This window comes from Pan paniscus, chromosome 13 (assembly GCF_029289425.2).
Source record: "Pan paniscus chromosome 13, NHGRI_mPanPan1-v2.0_pri, whole genome shotgun sequence".
NCBI lineage: Eukaryota > Metazoa > Chordata > Mammalia > Primates > Hominidae > Pan > Pan paniscus.
The window spans coordinates 20847237-20865294 of NC_073262.2; the positions used below are offsets into that span (position 1 = coordinate 20847237).

General features: G+C 47.0%; 1 protein-coding gene and 1 long non-coding RNA gene across 4 annotated transcripts; one reads left to right on the forward strand and one right to left on the reverse strand.

The window, feature by feature from the left end:
• Window positions 1–11850: 11850 nt before the first annotated feature.
• Window positions 11851–14740, reverse strand: LOC134728686 (uncharacterized). 3 transcript variants are annotated; one of them, XM_063595116.1, is made up of 3 exons: window positions 13626–14740; window positions 12498–12554; window positions 11851–12283 (listed from the first exon to the last, which is right to left on the reverse strand). In XM_063595116.1, the coding sequence occupies exons 1-3, from the start codon at window positions 14486–14488 to the stop codon at window positions 11998–12000; spliced, it is 1206 nt and encodes a 401-aa protein (XP_063451186.1). In that variant the 5' UTR covers window positions 14489–14740; the 3' UTR covers window positions 11851–11997. The 3 variants fall into 3 exon arrangements, with proteins under 3 accessions (XP_063451186.1, XP_063451188.1, XP_063451187.1); XM_063595118.1 differs by adding an exon at window positions 12639–12738 and having other exon boundaries at window positions 12142–12554; XM_063595117.1 differs by having other exon boundaries at window positions 12142–12738.
• On the forward strand, window positions 14308–14922 carry LOC134728687 (uncharacterized). The gene is made up of 2 exons (XR_010109332.1): window positions 14308–14433; window positions 14703–14922. It is a non-coding gene; the product is annotated as an uncharacterized LOC134728687 (long non-coding RNA).
• The last annotated feature ends 3136 nt before the right edge of the window (window positions 14923–18058 follow it).

Consider the following 18058-nt stretch of genomic DNA (forward strand, 5'->3'; position numbering starts at 1 on the left):
ACACATGTAACTGCCAGTCAGACCTTCTGGGCAACATGCAGCAGCATTGGCAAGTGCAGTGAGCTGTTCTGTCTTCAGCCCAAAACAAGACAATGTCCAATCTTGTTGGCCAGGGCATCCTACACAAGCAGAGCACAGATATACTTCCAGCAATCACCTTAAAACATTGAGATTTGTCAGAGGGCCCTCCTCCCCCGATACTCCTGACAAGAACCCCAAGTAGGGAATTGCAGAGCTAATCCAATCATCACAATTTGCAAATGATAGGCTCGCATTCAGAGATGGCAGGAGTCCTCCCCAAGGTCACACAGCTGACAGCAGGACCAGACATTCCAATGCCGGCACAGTGCCCTCTGCTGAAGAGAGCAGCCTGGTCTCCCAGAGGTGGTGGTCAGGCCTGCCAGGAGAGGTGGCTCCCATACCACATCCCTCCCTGCAGCCTCACCTCGGCTGCCCCAATCCACGCACAACCCTCTTCACGCACCTCACCCAGTGAGATGGGCTCTCTTCCACTCCAGGCACCTCCTCCCACGCACACTGAGCATTCAGGCCAAGCCCTTCCCTGGGGCACTGTGTACTCCCTCCATAAAGAAAATCCACCTACAGCAGGGCTCGATTAAGCACTGGAAAGGTTAGAAGCCTGCAAAAATAACTCAAAATAAAACAGGGCTAACTAGCAATTTATGTCTAAGAAAATCCCAGTGAGCTCGGATTTTTCCAGTCACAACTCCTTTGATGCTATCTTTCAAATGTCAAATATCAGATTATCTCCCCCCAAATTGTACTGGGAACCCTTGATTTACTGATGCCACATGTTCAGGCCTATCAGGGAGTATTCCACTCTCCCTCCTGCTCTGTTCCAATGTGCTTGTTTCTAGAAGAAAGGGTGGGGCATCCTGGGGCATATATATATAAACAAAGAAGCATGTTCCATACAGATTAGGTCTTTCTGTCACCAGAAATGTATTTGTATTCTCAGAAGATGGTTCATGGCTAATGCATTTTTATTCGTCATTGTTGTCTATACATCTGTATTATGGGAGAAGAGTTTTAAAGATGCAAGAAGAAAGAGTTTGATAAAAGACAGAACCATTGCAAGGTCCTCTCACTCCAGGCATTTCAACATGCCCTTATACAGGCCATTTGATTTGCATCTGAGGAGCTTGCACTACCTTTCTTGAAATTGGAACAAATATTCACTTGAAAATGTTCATAGTTCACCAGCACCCAGAGGAGCAAGGTTCAGGCTGGCAGTGGGGGTAGGAGGGGTGCTGCAGGTTTGGTGGCAATAATGTTTCCCAACTGGAATTTCCACCAACCCAGAACTTTCACATCCAAATGTGTTTTGTCCCCTTCCAAAGACACACCCTGGAAATTCATACATTTATTCCGATTACACTGCCATGCTTAAAACCTCTTAAGAATTCCTCTTCTGAAAGTGCCGTGGGAGCCTGTGGCACATTCTTTTGAAAATCCTCAGTGGTAGAGAAATTTCCTTATTAAGGGAGGATCTAAGTTTGGGAAAGAGTGTAAAGGAGTTCTGAGCCAAGTCTGATGAATAAGGTGAGTGATCAAACTGGGAAATGCTATTTTGAGCAAGAGTGAGGTTCGGGTATAAAATAACAAGACTCCTTTTATGTGTCTATGCCCGGGTGCGTATGTGAATATGCGATTCGTAAACTAACTCTTAAAGGTAATTCCAAAAGAGAAGCTCTTAAAAGATTTTGAGCGGTTGCAATACTATTGAAATAAGAACATATCTGTTCAAAGTCATTACTTCCAGGAGGTCAACTGTTATTTGAAATAGCAAGCCCAGGTGTGAGATGGTTGCCTGGAGCCCCACTTGGTAAAGGAACGCAGCCAGGTTCCATAGGAATCTGGAGTTGAGTCCACTCTGTGGCCAGGTCCTGGGCTGCACATGTGTTGAAGGAGTCCCTTCTGGTGGACAGGCTTTGGGGGCAGCTGGAAGGATGCCGGTCGGCCCCTCCTCCCAGGCCTGCAGCTTGTTGGCCATGTTCTGAATGACACAGCTAATTAAGGCAAGTCCTGTTGCAGCTCTGAGCTTGAACTGCCGAAATGGGGAAAGCAGAGCTCTCAGATGAATCTGTGTTTCAAGGGTTAACAGCTCATCTGTAAATAAAATAAAATGTCCTTTGGGCTGCAGCCAGGTAGCCCTCCCTGCCTTTGGCCTTTAGCACATAGGGGTGGAGGCAGGCAGGGGACAGAGGGACTGCAGGAGGAGGCAGTCAATTCCATCTTTTTAATAACTCTGAGAAATGATTTTGGTTATTGATTTCCAAAAGGGGTTTTTTCCTACCACTCTTACCTCCCTAGCCTCCAACTCTTCAAAAATTAAGCCCATTTTGAAATAAAACCCAATGCAGGAAATTAGCAATTTAGGGTTCAAGGCTACAGAACAGAATTACTATGGCACAGGCACACAGCACCAGGCTGGCCTTGGCGGTAAGCAAGTCTTCCTTGGACCTGGAAGTGAAGACAACTAGGTGGGGACGGAGGCCGTGCCTCAGGTTTTTCCCCAGTTTTTGTCCGAATCTCAAAGGTGACACCGAGAAAGACACAGCAAGATAACATTGACTGTGTCTACAGAAACAAACAGGCCAGGGGGGGAAGAAGTGATGAAACCACAAGGTTACCTATATAAAAATAGTCCTTGCAAAGCTGGTCTTTGGACTAAACCTAGCTGTTTTTTAACATATACAATCTGCTATTTGAATACATTTAACTGTTATTTTACTTTATAACCTGATTTGCATGTGAGGTCTCTGACCCTTCTTCCAGGGAGCCAGGAACCCTCTTAACACTAAGCAAACTGTGTCATATCCACACCTCCTCAGAAGGAAGACTCTGCCTCTCAAGCATGTTCTCAGGAAGAGGTCATCTTGGAAATTATGCTCACAATGGTAATGCCTATAATAAAAATAAGGCAACAGGCTTCACAACTTATTTATAAATCTAAAACTCCTTGAAAATAAAAAGTTGATTTAAAAAATAAGGCAATATCATTTACATACAACATCTGTCTACATAACAAACAGACGTCAGTGGTACTGCGTTTTGTTTTGTCTTAGTTTTCCAAAATACCCTAGGTATGTATCCTGGTGGTGTTCTTATATCTACTTGAGATGTCTCTCTATTTAGTCTCTTTAATAATCTTAGAATGATGATGCACGTGGGTTACATTAGGGGCTTGAAAAGTTTTTTTCATATCCAGCAACCCAATAAATTACTCCTAGTATATCTAACTTCTCTGCTCCATTGTTAATGTTCCCAGCAACCTTTCCTTTCTTCCCCTGAATGTCAGCATGTGGTGAAGGCATTAGTGAGGGCCACAACACAGTATTTCCCGGTTCCAGCTAGGTGAGGAGGAGTACAGTTGACCATACTTTTTAAAGTGCTGTCGGCTTTAGAAAGTGTGGTATTTTTTAATACCACTTTTTACTGCCCAGCTGTAAGAAGCCTGTCATTTTCAGCCTGTTGTAGAAGTCCTAAAAGCCAACAGTTTTCTTAAGCATCAGCAAAAACAAAACAAAAACAGCAACAAACAAACAAAAACCCCACATACAACTCAGCTTGAACATTTCTGATATCATCCTCCAAAATATTCTCTTAACAAACCTATCCTACACTGAAAGTTCCATAGGAAAAGTTACAAAGGGAAGGGGGATTTCTAAAATCTGACTCTTCACCGTAGCTTTCCATTTTCCTGAAAAGATTTCTAAGATGTGCACAGAAAATGAACTTCCAATAATTGTCTCCACAGTATTAATGTGTATCTTCTGTTGGGAGAAAATCTGTAACCTCATCAAGGAATAGCATTCAAATAAATTTTCATTGTCCCACTGCACAAAGCTAAGCTTAGGCGAATCCTAATTTGTTATTCATTCTTCTTGTTTAATTCATAATTTGATGGTAAATGTGGTGACACAGCAGTGCCCTACAAATTCGACTGCATCTGTCCTCAGATACATTTCTTGCAGCTACCCAGACTTATGTTTTATACTAAAAAATGTCTTTAAGCTTACAGATGAGCAATATAAATAGAGAGAGAGAAAGTGACGTTTTTCTATGCATAGTGAGCCAACATTAATCTCTCTCCAAATTCAGGGTCTCTTTTTACTAGGTCCATTCTGGCTAACTGTACTTCTCCATATTTTCCAAACTCTTATTTGAAGCAAAAACTCCTCCTGACAAATGCTTTTGGTTTAAAACTAATGTTTCCTTCAACTGGTTAAGTGCCATAGAAATAAAAAGGCTTTTGCAAAACATTCCACAACCTGATTTTTAATTTACTGCATCATCAGCTACTTTTATAATAGTATTTAATCTACTGAAACAAAACCAGCCTTAGAGGGAAAAAAAAAAAAAAACAAACAACAACAAAGAGAAAGAGAGTTTATTTTTAGCAGCTCCATTCTCGTGTAAGGTAGCTAGTGAAACCGAAACTTTACCTAAGGACACTAGTCCTAGTTTCTTCTCTCTCTCTCTCTCTCTCTCTTCCTTCTTTCCATTTATTTTTTTATTTCTCCTTTTTTCTCAGTGGCTGAGAGAATCAAGTTAAAGGTTAGATCTCATTAAGTATGGTTAACAAGTTTCAATAAGCAGGAGGCACCAAGAAATAAACTATCCCCTACCCAAAGGAAAAATATATAGAGTGATGGTAAATGTAAATATTCAACTGTGGCCCAGATGAGCAAAACCCTAAAATGAAAAGAAGTTTACACCACTTCATGAGGTCAAGTCTGGAAAGTTTGGCTCAGATGTCTCAAGTGCCAGACCGTGATGGTAAAAATGTCATTATTTTACATCACGAAAATAGAGAAGAGAGACAATAAAATGCGTCAAAATTCAGTGGGTTCCTTCAACTGAGGCATTTGAAAATGTTTGACTCCAGAGCTCATCATGTTAGGGACAACTCAAATGGGAGCAAACCCAAGTATTCTGGGGCTTTTTTTTTTTTTTTTTTTGGTGTCTATATCCTATTTCTGTTCAAACAAATATCCTGAGAATTAAGACTCTAGTGTGAGACAGCAAAGGCTATCGCTGTGCAGATAAAAACACTCCTGAGAAACTATGCCCTAAGGATGCAAACTGTAATGGAAACTGAGCCAGGCAAAAGGACCCCTCCCTAAAAGGAACTGCTTCCAACCAAAAGGTGGACCCTGCCAATGCTTCCAAATTCTTAAGCACTGCTCTGGCTTAGGCAGCTCAAAGCCATTGGGATGGGCCCTTCCTGAGTAGAAAGACGTTACTGAAAGTTTTGCCGTTGTCTCTGGGTAGAAAATGGTCCTTCCCCAGGAGCACTGTGCTGGTAGCTCTGTGTTCAGCAAAGTAGAAAATGTCACTGGAGCATGAGCTGTGACAGCAGCATGTACATACTTGCATATACCCTTTCCTCTGCAGAGCAACTGCTATAGCTGAAAATTGCGAGGCAAGCTCCGTAGGATGAAAGAGGCCAACAAACTCAACTCTACAGTGGCTAAAAGCCATGGGATGCTGCAGAGAAACTTCAGGTTTATCTTTTGCCTTACATTAGGATGTTTCCCCTGGAAATGAAGGGGAAGTTGTAATTAGCATGTTTGAAAGCTCTCTGATTCACCTCCCCACCCCAATTCTTACTATCATGAATTTTGCATTATTCTATGTACAATAATGCACATAAAATTAAATAAACAATTTAATTAATTTAATTAAAATTAAATATTAAACATATTGTGTATAAGGAACCTGTGCCTTTGACTTAATTGGGCAGGAGTACCCAAAGCAGTTTGGGTAACAGCAGAAAATAATTAAAAACAACAAGTACGTTAGCCTCTGGGTACAAGAAATAGTTGGGAGCCTCCTCTTGAGAAAGGTTTATTTAATTAAAATTAAACTAATCTTTGGAAAACATTTGATAAGCATTTCATAATACAAATCATAATCCAAAAAATGAGGCTCAGCCTGCCTCTCCACAATATAGGAAAATCATGTTAAATAATTTATCTCTGGCAGTAGCTACTCTCTTCTTTACACATACATACAAATACACACACAGCAATTCAATAGACAACATGTTCAGTGGGTTTGAATTTTAGGTAATACTTGATTCACCTACAATCCAGATAAATGTTAATAAACTACATCAAATATATTATGTTCATAGCAAGAATTTAGAAGATTTAGTGTTTGATTTTGAACTAGGTATGGATTTTCAGAGCTAAAAAGTCCCTATCAGAAAATATCCTTTCTGCGAATTTATCTACAAGGAAAATTCAAATGTTTTGGCAAGTCAATATGTTAGTTGGTCACTACTAATATAACCCAAAAATACAGAAAAAGCTGGGTCCCCAGGTCATCCACAGATACATTTAATTCACAAGGTAGCATTTAGTGCTTCACGTTAGGAGAGGGAGACCATTTACATTCTTATTGCTTTCCTCCGGTTTGTGTGACAGGATCTGATATTCAGTTGCAGAGCATTAGATAAGATTAGACGTAGACCATAAAAGAAAGACAGCAACCAAGCCCACGTATGTGTTTCCCCAATAACTGTTCCTAGGGCCTGATATGCCAGAATCTCCAGACATCTATAGTCTTCATCAAAGTAGGGCCCATTTAGACACCTATGGCCTGAGCAGGAATATTACCAAAAACCAGCTGCTTCATGCTCCAATTCCAAAGTTACTAAATGCAAGCATCCTGGCTGACAAGTGCCCACAGATATAACTCAGAGCCTGAATTGTCCACCAAATTCCAATTGTCCACCTCTTAAACATCTGCACCCATAAAGAAACATCAAATTTAGAACATCCATTACCACAAATGATTCTCATCACTTTTATTTCAGCATATATAGTAACTTAGTCTATCAGCAAGGTTAAAATATTTTCTTATATCCTAATGATTCATTATAGATAAAGCAACTATATTCACCCCAAAGATGAGCTGGGAACATATAATAATGCATTTTATTTTGTCTTTATAAGCATAAGATTTTCCATGTATATCCTGACACCAAAATCATATTTTTCAGTGGCCATATGCATATTAAAAACTATTGTTATGAAACATACGTACCCACAGGTGCCATGCATATAGAAAAATCTGAGTCAAAGCTTGGTGTTGCTATAGCAAGGTTATTTTGTAGTGCCTTTGCTCTGTAAAGAAAGCCACAATAATATACATCACACTATTTTATAAGCAATAATTCATAATGGCAACTAACAATTATTCCTGCAATATCAAGCATTCCTCCAAAAATTCATCTAAGCTTTTAACCATTTCTCTGATTGATTCAACTTTTCTTTGATGGAAAGAACAAAGTACCTTTGGAGGCTTCCAGTTGGGCCGAGAGACAGGGCGATCCAAAGGGTGGCCTGCTTAATGCCAGACTTAAAATAGGAAGAAAAAAATCTGGAGACTTGGCAGAGCTAAGAAGCACGCAAAGCAAAAGATCCTAAAGCCATCTCTAGCTCAATTAACTCTTTCACATATTTATTGGAAAAGGGCATTTAACCCTTCAGAAAACACCAAGCAAAGATCCTGGTGCAGCCCCGGCTTCTTCAGCCAGGACCACAGCTGCAGCAGGGTTCCCCTCTGCCATCCAGGGCTTGTCAATGATGCCCTTCATTTACATGTCAATCCTTTTACATGATTAATATGTATTTATTGACCAGGAGGCCTTCCAAACCTAGGACAAAGGGAGACAGGCAGTCCTCTTTTATAGGGCAGCCATAACTTTCCTGGCAGGACTGACAATTGTGCACAGGAATAATTCCCTTCCAGATAAAAAGTTCCCACCATTCAGACACATAGTAATGGAAGGAAAACAGGCTAAACTGAGCACTGAAATCTGAAGGGCACCTCTCTACTCCTTTTCCCATAAGGTGATCTGTGTTCATTTCCTACTACCTCAGTTGAGGAGTGTGGACAGGCACCTAGAAGACCAGAAAAAAATGACCCCCAGCCTGGGAGTTTGGATATCTTCTGCTGCTCATGAAGGTCTCTTAGGCTGAGGACTGCCCACAAAGCTAGGCCCTAGCTCGAACCCTGGGTTACCTGAGGGAAGGCATCTGCCTCCTTCCAAACATGAATCTAGAAATGGAAAGAAACGCACCCAACACACCGCATGATGCCACTCTTCATGAATCTTTTATCCACTCAAATAAACATCACATTTCCCAGATTGACAGGTGGAGTTTTATTTATTAAACAGCAAACTCCAGTTTTAAAAAAAGATCAGCCTTATGTCTACCATTAAAGATTCCCAGAAATTCTCTTCTCTTCCATCTCTTCACTCCTCCCACATAAGAAAATAGAAAAGTAAAAGCGAAAATGGTCAAACCGTGCCATAAACTTCCATTTTCACTCTGACATCTGCCTCTCGGAAAGTCGGAGATGAGATTCTAGATATGTTTAGAAAAACTGTAAGGGATTAGTATGACTCTTGTTTGTCCTGGTGCCAAGGATATTGAGTCAGATAATCCAAGAGGGTTTTTTTTTTTTTTTTGTCTTTATCCTGGGTGGTTCTGGGACTCGCTCCGTTTGATCGTGGCTTCCCACCTCTGTGCATATGAAATCCTTGACCCCACAGAGAGGCTGCCAGCTCAATGACTAGGGTTCCCAAGGAAAAGTACAAGGAGCCATCTCCTTTATAAGGTCCTTCACTATAAAAAATAATATCAAAAAAGAGAATTTCCCTTAGGTTGAAGAAATTCAAGACCAGCCTCTGCGTAAGCATTATAACCTCCCGAAAGTGACACACGAACACTCTTCAAAGGCCTCAAGTTTGATTTCCTAACCAAGACACCAACAAGAAACGGTCATCTTTCAGCTCAGAGGCCAGTTCTGAATCTCTCCCCAGGGACACAGTATCCTTGGCTTTTATAAACGGCCTTTATTAGGGGCAAACTCACTTCATTTTAAAAAAGGGAATTCTGGTGGTGTCAGATCCTAGTCTTTCTCTGACCTACACCCTGTCAAACTAAGAGATTAGGCAGGTGGTACACTTTATAGGAAGACCGGCCACTACCCTGCTCACCACCAAAATCTGGCCTGGGAAAGGTGAAGGAAAGCAGTTTAAACAACCACATTGCTGTTTCTTTGACTTCAGCCAACTCCTACTTCAGTCATTTTTACTGAAACTGGTCTACATGTATAGACTATGCCTAAAAGAATCCCAGAAAGAGTCCTAGAATTCCAAGAATGTAAGCTTCAAGGACGAGGCTTGCAATGGTGAATTTATCAAAAGCAATTAAACATAAAATGGGCCCAGAAGGGTGTTTCAAATTTCTGCCCAAGTTTTGCCCATGCAGAAATGTGATGCTTATGATGAAGTTATTTTCCTTAGTAATAACTCTGAAGAATGTGACCCAAAAATAGACCGGGGAGTCATTTCAGCAGGGTGCCCCTCTGGCTTCATCCACTTTATATGACACCCAGAAGGCAGCAAGTCACTCTGTATCCTGTCCTTACATGCTCCATTCCAAACCCAAGGCCACACTTCTGAAAGATATCTGGGACTGCTCCGCACAACCACATTTCAAGAGAATGCGGCCATCAAAAATGCAGGCACATCAAAAGCACCTGAGAAGAAACACAAGGATGAGGAGGGAAAGTATCAAGGAAAGGCAACTATCATCTCTAAATTCTACAAACCTGTGCTTTCATTTTGCTATGTAAACAGATGGCATACGCTGGAAGCAAGGAATAAAGTTTTTTTTTTTCCTGAAACTTCTGACATAATAAACTAAGTTATGTGCACCTAAACCTGACTTTGTTTTCTATTTCACAGATTATAAATTCAACTAAGTTAACCAATAAAAATGGTCCCACAGGAATTGCCTTGACATTATGGAAGTTAAGAGATGGGTTCTGACATATTCCAAACACCCAGGCGTAGACTTCAGAAATTCATTCGGTTCAAATGAATATCTGCGGGCATGGGCTCCTGGAACATCAGGTGTCCATCCCAAGGGGGCCCACCCCAGTACCAAGAACATCGCAGGCACTTGGTTTAAGCCAGGTTGCATGATTGAATAATTAATGAGAACCCAAGGAAGGTTTCCTTCTGATGTTTGTCATCATTAGAATCCAACCTCTGTTCACTAAGGAATAGCTTTTGCCTTAGGTTTTCAGCTCCCTGACCAGCACCTCAGACATTTGGTGGGGGGCACTTTCTAGGTTTGAAAGAAGGGCTGAATACTCCTCTGAACACCTCAACTTACCCTTTGGCCCCCTCCTCATCTAATTTTGCAGCCCATTAATTCAGAATGGGCATGAGAGCATTTTGGTATTTGCTTTCACAATAAAATGACTGAGTAATTAATGAAAGTTGGCAACTGTTCAGTCAACAGCAAGCTCTCTCTCCGCCCTTCCCAACTTAGTGCTGTGTGTTCAAATAGACTTCATGTTGCACCGCCCCCACCTCGGCGAGCCTCACCTTCCCTTATAGCGCCAGTGGGACCTCCCCAGGCTCTGTGGGGTGATCTTGCTCTCAAAAAAAACCACTTACCCTATCCCTCTTAGCCACTGAGGACCTTTATGGTGAAACTGTCATTACCCATTAAGGGCAGACAGGGCAACCAAAAGGGCCCTACTTCCTTGCATGCTATAGACAAGTCATTGGCTGTATAATAAGGGAGACTATATCACTTTTAGCCTGGTCCGTGTTGACCCCCCAGGGAAACTCCCATACTCGTGTCTGTAAGATGTGTCTTAGAGCAAGCCCCTTTAAACAAAAGCAGCACTGGCACTCTCCCTGCAACCTGTGCATTGGCTAAGGTGGGAAGAAAGGAGGCTGGTGGCCCCTCCTGGCTACCTCCCCCCACCCCCAGCAATAGCTTTTGTGTTACAGGGGCTCCCAGAGTGGGATGGCCGGAATGTGGAGACGCCACTGCGTTGGAGTTAATAACACAGTGTCACAAAGGAATTTAAGCCTGAACTCTGGAAATTCTCTTTTAGGAGCTTATACTTTTCCTTCTTCAAACTTCTCTGTTCTGTCTAAAAAGAATAAAAACCCTCTGTTGTGTTTCCTGCCGGAGGCTATTATCACTTCCTTCCAACTGCCCCTTGTGAAATGGTCAAAGCATCCCTGATCGCGGAGGAGACAACCGCCAGATCACAAGGTGAGTTTTGTATTCCAGAGTTTCAACGGCTCTGGATCTGTTTCCAAAATGACCCACCCTTTCTAGGGGCGTGTTGCCTGCTCTTAGGGGCTGTATTTGGCAGACATGCAAATATAAAACAGCCTCACCAAAGTGCTTACTATGGACACAGTCTCTTGGCCAAGCACGGAAAAGGTTACAGGGGCTGGTGTAAGGTTGGATGGGAACGTGAATGAGATCCAGGATATGGTACATGGGGCTCCTGGCTCTCCCTGTGTAATGTGCCCCAAGTTCCCCTGGATTCCACTGAAAATAGGGAGTGGAAGGGTGGGTTTGGAGTGAGGATAACCAGGATCGTCACACTCACATAAGCACAGAATCTCAGGGATCTTCAGGGCTGACACCCTGAACGCCCACCACTTTCCCTAGCCCCAAATGTCTCAGTTCTCAAGGCGGGGCCTCTGAGGCTAGACCGCTGTCCCACCCAGGGATGCTCGCGGACGGCCGCACTAGCGAACGCGCAATTCCCTTCCCCAGGGAAGCCACGCAGGGGCTTTCCCCGACGGCGTCTCACAGCCAAGTGAGCTTGTGAACACGGAGACGGCTGAGGATCCGAGACAAGGAGCTCGCTCGCTCGGTTTTTCCCGGGCTGTGTTTGCCATTCGCGGGAATAAATGAAGCATCGGTAATCTCCATAAAAGAGCTTTCACGCTTCATTCTCTGAAACTAAGTTGAGGCTTAGATGGAAAGGAGAAAAGAGACTTTTAATTTAAAGTAATGATCATCAACACTCAGGTGCTAGAGGGTCTCTGGGGAAAGGGGGTCCCTACCCCACCCGGGGTAGCGGGAGGGAGGCCGCCTCTCTGCGCCTAGCCGGGCGGGCCTTGACTTGCTAGGATTGGTGGGCCAAATCCCATCTCCGGGGAGCCTTCAAATAACTCTCCCATGGGGAACTGAGGAGGCGGGGGAGCCTAGGGCGGAAAAAGCTGAAGAGCCGTGGTCCCGGAGAAAAGGAGGTGAGCAGTCTCAATGGAGGCCCGAGCCTCTCCAAGGCCACCCTGCAGGCAGCAGCGACTTCTTCCTGGGGCAAAAGTCGCGCACTACCTGCGGGAACGTCCGCTGCCAGGGCGCCGCCCGGGACCCCAGAGCATACCTGGTTCCCTTCCTGGTGGCCGGTCCTGTTTGGGGCCAAAGTTTGCATGCGATGGGCACAAAGAACTCTGCGCCTCCTTTCCCTAACCCCAAGCCCTGCGCGGTCGGAGAACCCAAGACGAGTTCAATCCCGAAAAGCAAACTTTGTTAACTTCTGGCTGAATTTGGCACGGCGGAGGGGGGAGTGGACAATAATCCCTCCATTCTCCCCTCCACCAACACCCAGGGTCCCTCACTTACATCGCAGTCCCCAAGTCAACACTCGACTTGTCACTTTGCACCACAATGCGGTCAGCCCTGTGAGGACATGAAGAATGGATATGAAACTCGAGGCCAGATAAGCGTGGAACTAGGTTCAGCCGTCCTCCCTGGGGTACCTACCTCCCTACTCCAGACAGAGCTGTGAGCCTCCGCCTGCTGAGAGGAGGGCACTTGGGCGGACCTGAAGTTAGGAGGCCCGGGGTGAAGGCCAGAGCCCAATCTGCAGGGATAGAAGGCGCGGGAAATCCAGCAAAGGATGGAAGAACAGTCCCTGCCAGGCCGCGGCCTCCTCGCCCCCGCCTGCCCGGCCTCACCCTTCTGGAAGTTCCTCCAGGCCTGGGTGGGGGCCGCCAGGGAAGGCGCAGAGGGAGGGCAAGTTGGCGCCGCTAGTTTTAAAGAAATCCTAAGTAAACAGTGAACCCGAGCAGGAAACCTCAGCTTTGCCTGGGTAAGAGAACTGGCCACATAGCTCCAAGAAAGGAGAGGAGGAGAACAAATCTCTGCGCCCTGAGGATGGTGGCTTTATTGCGGAAAGAGGTGGTGGGGCCGGAGCTGCTCTGCAACTTCCTCTCGCCCCCTCAAAAAAAAAAAAAAAAAAAAAAAAAAAAAAAGTATCCCGCAGCGAGGATTTCAGAAGGGGCTCACCTAGTGCAGGAAAGTTCAGTTGGCAGCCCTTCGCGAGCAGGTCCTCCCCAGCCCGCACCGAGAAGGCAGGCGCCCGGGCCCTCTGACTCCAGTGGCTCAGAGCCGGCTAAGGACTGGCAGGGCGAGGAGCCGGCGGGCCGAGCCAGCGAGGGTTTGGGCTGCCCGCGGTGTGTGTGCAAGAGCGCGCGCCTCGTGTAACCATTCAGGACAAGTTGAAGCAACACAAATAAAGTCAGGTCTCTTTAGCCTTGCTGTCCACCCCTCCCCCCCTTCCTGGTTTGACCCTGGCCTGGCCGCTCTGAGGCCCAGTTTGCGCAGCCGACATTGCGTGGCTACTCTCATTACCAGGGGAAGGGCGCTCCCCTTTTCCCTGGTAATACTCCGGGAGCCCCTACTCGGAAGCCCGAGAGTCAAAGGGATACAGGGGTGACTGGAGAGCAGCGGGGGACAGCGTGGCCTCACCCAAGGTCAGCGCTGGTCCCCACGTGTCGGCCGGGGGAGGGGAGGGGAGCGGACAGTCGGAGCGTTCGGATGTCCAGTTGAGCCGCGGCGCGGGGCAGCCGGGGGCGCAAAGTTGGAGGCAGAGCTGGGCGACGAGCAGAGAGGGAGGGCCGGGAGCCGAAGGGACGCCCGGGTGCACCCCGCTGCAGAGGCCGAGTCCGAGCGGCCGGAGAAGGCTGGTCGCAGAAGGGCGGCCTCCGGTGCAAAAAACGGAAACCTTGGAGCAGAGGATGAGGAGGAACACGGAGGCGGGGAGCCCATAGAAAAAGATGTTGAGGAAAGAAGAGGAGACCCCGGCCTAAACAAATCGAAACTGTGCAATGAACGTGGCCCGGGAGAACCGGGGGTGAGGGGCGATGGCTGGAGCCTGCGGCCCAAGCACAGCTTTCAGACGCTTGCCCGGACCCTGGCGCGGGGAGGCGGCCGGGACTGCCTTTCTGCGCGCGTCCCTGGACAGCGGGTGGGCAGGGCCTGCGCCCCGCGGTGGGCAAGAAGATTTGGGGTTTCGCAGTTCCTGGGGTCGGGGGCGGGGGTGAAGCGTCCTCAGAGACCTCGGCGGAGCCCCAGTTGCGCTCCCATCTCCAGCCCCCACTGGAGAGAGGGGGTCCGGGACCGTACCCTCCTGCGGCCTGGGCTGCGCTGACCGGAAGTGCCTGCAAGAAGCGCCCTCCGCGGACCGCGCCGGGCGCGGGCAGCTCCAGTCGGGTTGGAGCAAGGCCAAGATGCCCGGATGGGGCGGGCCGTTCCGGCGGACCCAGTCTGGACGCAGGTGCGGGAGGAAAGTGTGAGGGGGAAAACTGCTGATTGTGCGGGGATAGGGGCATCTTAATCTGGGAAAAGATCGGAATCTCTTGGGACGCTAATCTGAGACCCGGGTCGGAGGTGTAGAGTAGGGGTGTGTGAGCGGCAACTCGGACCTGAGTTACAGAGTAAGAGGGAAGAGGGCTGGAGAGGTGCTGAGGCTACTCCTAGTTAAGACTGAAGGAGAGGAGGGATAACAGCCCTTCGCGCAAATCAGTGCTCCCCCTGCTCCCCCAGGTGCCAAAGTCCAGGACCAATGTGGAGACTTGACACTGCGCTATGCGACTGCGAATCATTCTTCTATTTATAAGTAACTACAGTATAGACTTCAACGTGATTTGGTGCGACCTTAGCAGGATGACCCTGGACCTCACTTTTCTTATCTGTAAGGTGGGGATTATAATAGGCAACACACAGCAATGTATGTTGTTGAAGGAAATAAATTGTGTTAAATGGCTAGCAATGTGCACGGAAGACCCTCAGTGATTAATGATCATGTTAATTTTGAATTGCTGGGAGTGACATCTTCTGAATTGCCTGCACTCTGCCAAATGGACAAGTCCTGTACCTGGAGGTGAAGGGGCGGGGGAAGGGCAAGGAGAGCCCTGCTGTGGTCGTTACTGGGACTCGCTTTTGTTTTCTTCAGGATTCAGTATTGAAATTGGGAGTGTGGAGGCGGCTTCTCCCCAGCTCTCTCCGTCCAGTTTTCCACTGTGTTCTCCTTATCAGATGGCAGAGCCGTGGGTCTCGCTGCAGGAAATGGTTGCTGTCAGGGCCCGATTGCTGCTGTCAGGGCCCAAGCCCACTCTTGCAGTAGTCGTGGTTGAATCAGAAATTCTCCTGGGTCCCTTCTGTCTTTGGACTCTCATCTCTCTCACAGGAGGCTCCCGCCCCTCTGCGCTGGTCCTGGAGGCCTGCAGACCAGGTCTTCAGGAGGAGGGGAGGATGCGAGCACCCCAGATGGAGCTTTCTCCGTGCGCTTGTGTGGTGGCAGAGGGCAGAGAGGAATCTAAGTTGTACCCGGCTTTATACCCCGCTCCTCATCAGAGTTGAGGAGGGGGAGGCGAGTACTCACACTAGTCTCCTCTACAATCCCCTGCCCCCTCCTAGCACTCCCACCCACCTGCCTGCCAAAGGCAGAGTCACAGGCTGTTGATAAGAATACTCTCTTCAGGATGTGTGTGCCTGCACACACACAATACATTTCTGCTTTTCTATTGGGTCACACATACCTAGAGTCTTCCATTACTATAGCCTGAAATCTTCCCAAATGTCCTCAAAACACCCCACCCCCATACCTGTGGGGAGAATTCCAGAGTGGAGGGGCCCACTCCATCTCCAGAGTGGCACCCAGCTGGAGAAGGCTGTATTCGAAGCAAATTCAAGGAGCAAATTTTAATGGCCCATGACTTACCAAGCCTCTGAGAAATCTGTTTGGGATGTTTGCCTCCTCTTGCCCTGGGTCTGCTCCGGTCCCAAGAGCTACAGCTGGGAGAGCACTGGATGTACTTGCTGGTGGGAGAGGGTTGTAGCATTGGGTCTGTGTCTGAGCACAGGCACCTGGACTGGACCGGCTGCCTCCAGGGGAGAGAGAAGGGACTGCCTCTCCTTTTGGTGGTTTCCACAGAAAGGAGAGGGCACACAGGTCTGTCCTGAGCCCTGGAAACAATGTCTTTTCCCTCCCCTGGCTAGGCGTGAAGCCCACCAGCTGGGGCATGCAGGTGCATCTTGGACACCAGTATGTGTATTCCTGGCTCATGTACAGTTGTGTGCCAGAACCTTCTACACAGGCAATGTCCATGTGCTTGCTGTGAACACACTGTATATTGGTCCATTGACATTTGTATACATGCCTATGTTTTGCATGTGTGCATATGTATCCACATGGGTGTGTGCATGCTTATGCATTTGTATGTGTGGAAGTGTGTACATGTGTGCATTGTGACTGCATGCATGTTGACATTACCCACTTGACGGCACAGTGAGGAGAGGCCTGGACTGATAGGAAATCTGAGGACTTTGCCTCTCATTTGCCTTGTGCTTTCTCTTGGGGCACTTTCTCTCTCAGGATTTTGTAATTCAAGAATCTCTGAGGACCCTTCCAACACTGACATTGCATTAAAAGACTGGCCTAAAGCATTTGGGGAGGCGTGGAGGCTGGCAGAGTCCCTAGCCCTTCCCCTTTCCACAGGTTGCCAAAGAAGAGAAACCCTCTCCCCAGAGTTCAAAGTGAGAAAGGACAATGGAGGTTTCTGGTGGGAGTGAGGAGGGATGAAGATACTCTGCCACCTCCCACAGACGGGGATGAGCATAGTCTTCCATTTGAACCCACTGTGACATCCAGACTAAAAGGGTCCAGGCTCTGAGGTGAAGCTGGGGAGGACACCTGGATGCCTCTCTGCCCTTCTCTGCCCTGCTCCCCTGTATGGTGGAAGCAGAGGATAGTGGGTGGACTAGATCGCCAGAAGAACGGCCTGTCTCATTCACACAAAGGAAAAACCAGGCTGACCATGGAAGGAATGGATGGCCATCCCACAGTAGCTGCGGCAGACACATTCATCCAGGGTGCAGAGTGTGGCCCTGGCCTGCATCTCCTGGACCTCCAGGAGACAGCCAAAGCTCACCCCTGCCTTGCAGCTTGGCCCTTTTGGGGGCCTTTTTTCTACTGTGTGTGTTGGGGTTTGGAGTGTTCTGGGGCACAGTGGCCACCCCCATGGTATTATCTCTAGAAACCCTGCCACAGGTGACAGATGGGTGTGGGGGCCTGGGAGGGTACAGGCTAGCAGGTCACTGCTCTGTTCCCTGGGCAGCCCTATCTAGGGAGCTTCAGAACTGGGTACACATACACACACCCACAGACATCAGTCACTACTAGAGGCCACATACCCAAAGCACACACTTCCACCTCCCAAACCTAAATAAATATACTCAGTACCATCCCTATACAAATGCCCACACACAGTACAACCCACGAATACACACAAACCCAAGCAATCACACCAAGCAACCCCACACTCCCAAATACCACAACACCCTCTCCTTCCACTTTCCTTCTGCCTTCCCTCAGCCCCATCCATGGCCTTCCCCCTAACCCTACTGAAGAAAAGAGAGTTTCCAGCAAGAAAACAGAGACCTTTGCCCTCAGAAAGAACCAGGGATCAATACTGTTTAGACTCAGCTAGCATGTATTTCCTTTTAGGCTGAGGAAGATTTAAGTTTATGGTTCAATTCAATCTTTAAAAAAAAGGAAAAGCAGAAAATGAGGCAGTTGGGATGGCGTGCTCAAGTATTTATTTCACTGCAGCCCCAGACCTGAATACACAGGCGGCTCACTAAGCCAGCCCCATAAATCAGAGAAATCAATGCCCGTTTATGATCATTATTAGTTTCTTTTTTTTAAAGGGCGTGCAAGAAAAAGGTCCCACCAGAATCCTCCTCCCCTCTCCTCTACTCCAATCAGAAAGAAGGAAAAATGAAGAGAAGATGGGAAAGTCATCCTGGATGATGGCTTCAGGGCCTTGGCCAGATCCTTGAGGTCGATGCGACTTAGACACACGTAGTCAAGGAGGAGGCACAAACAAAATGTTTAAGTT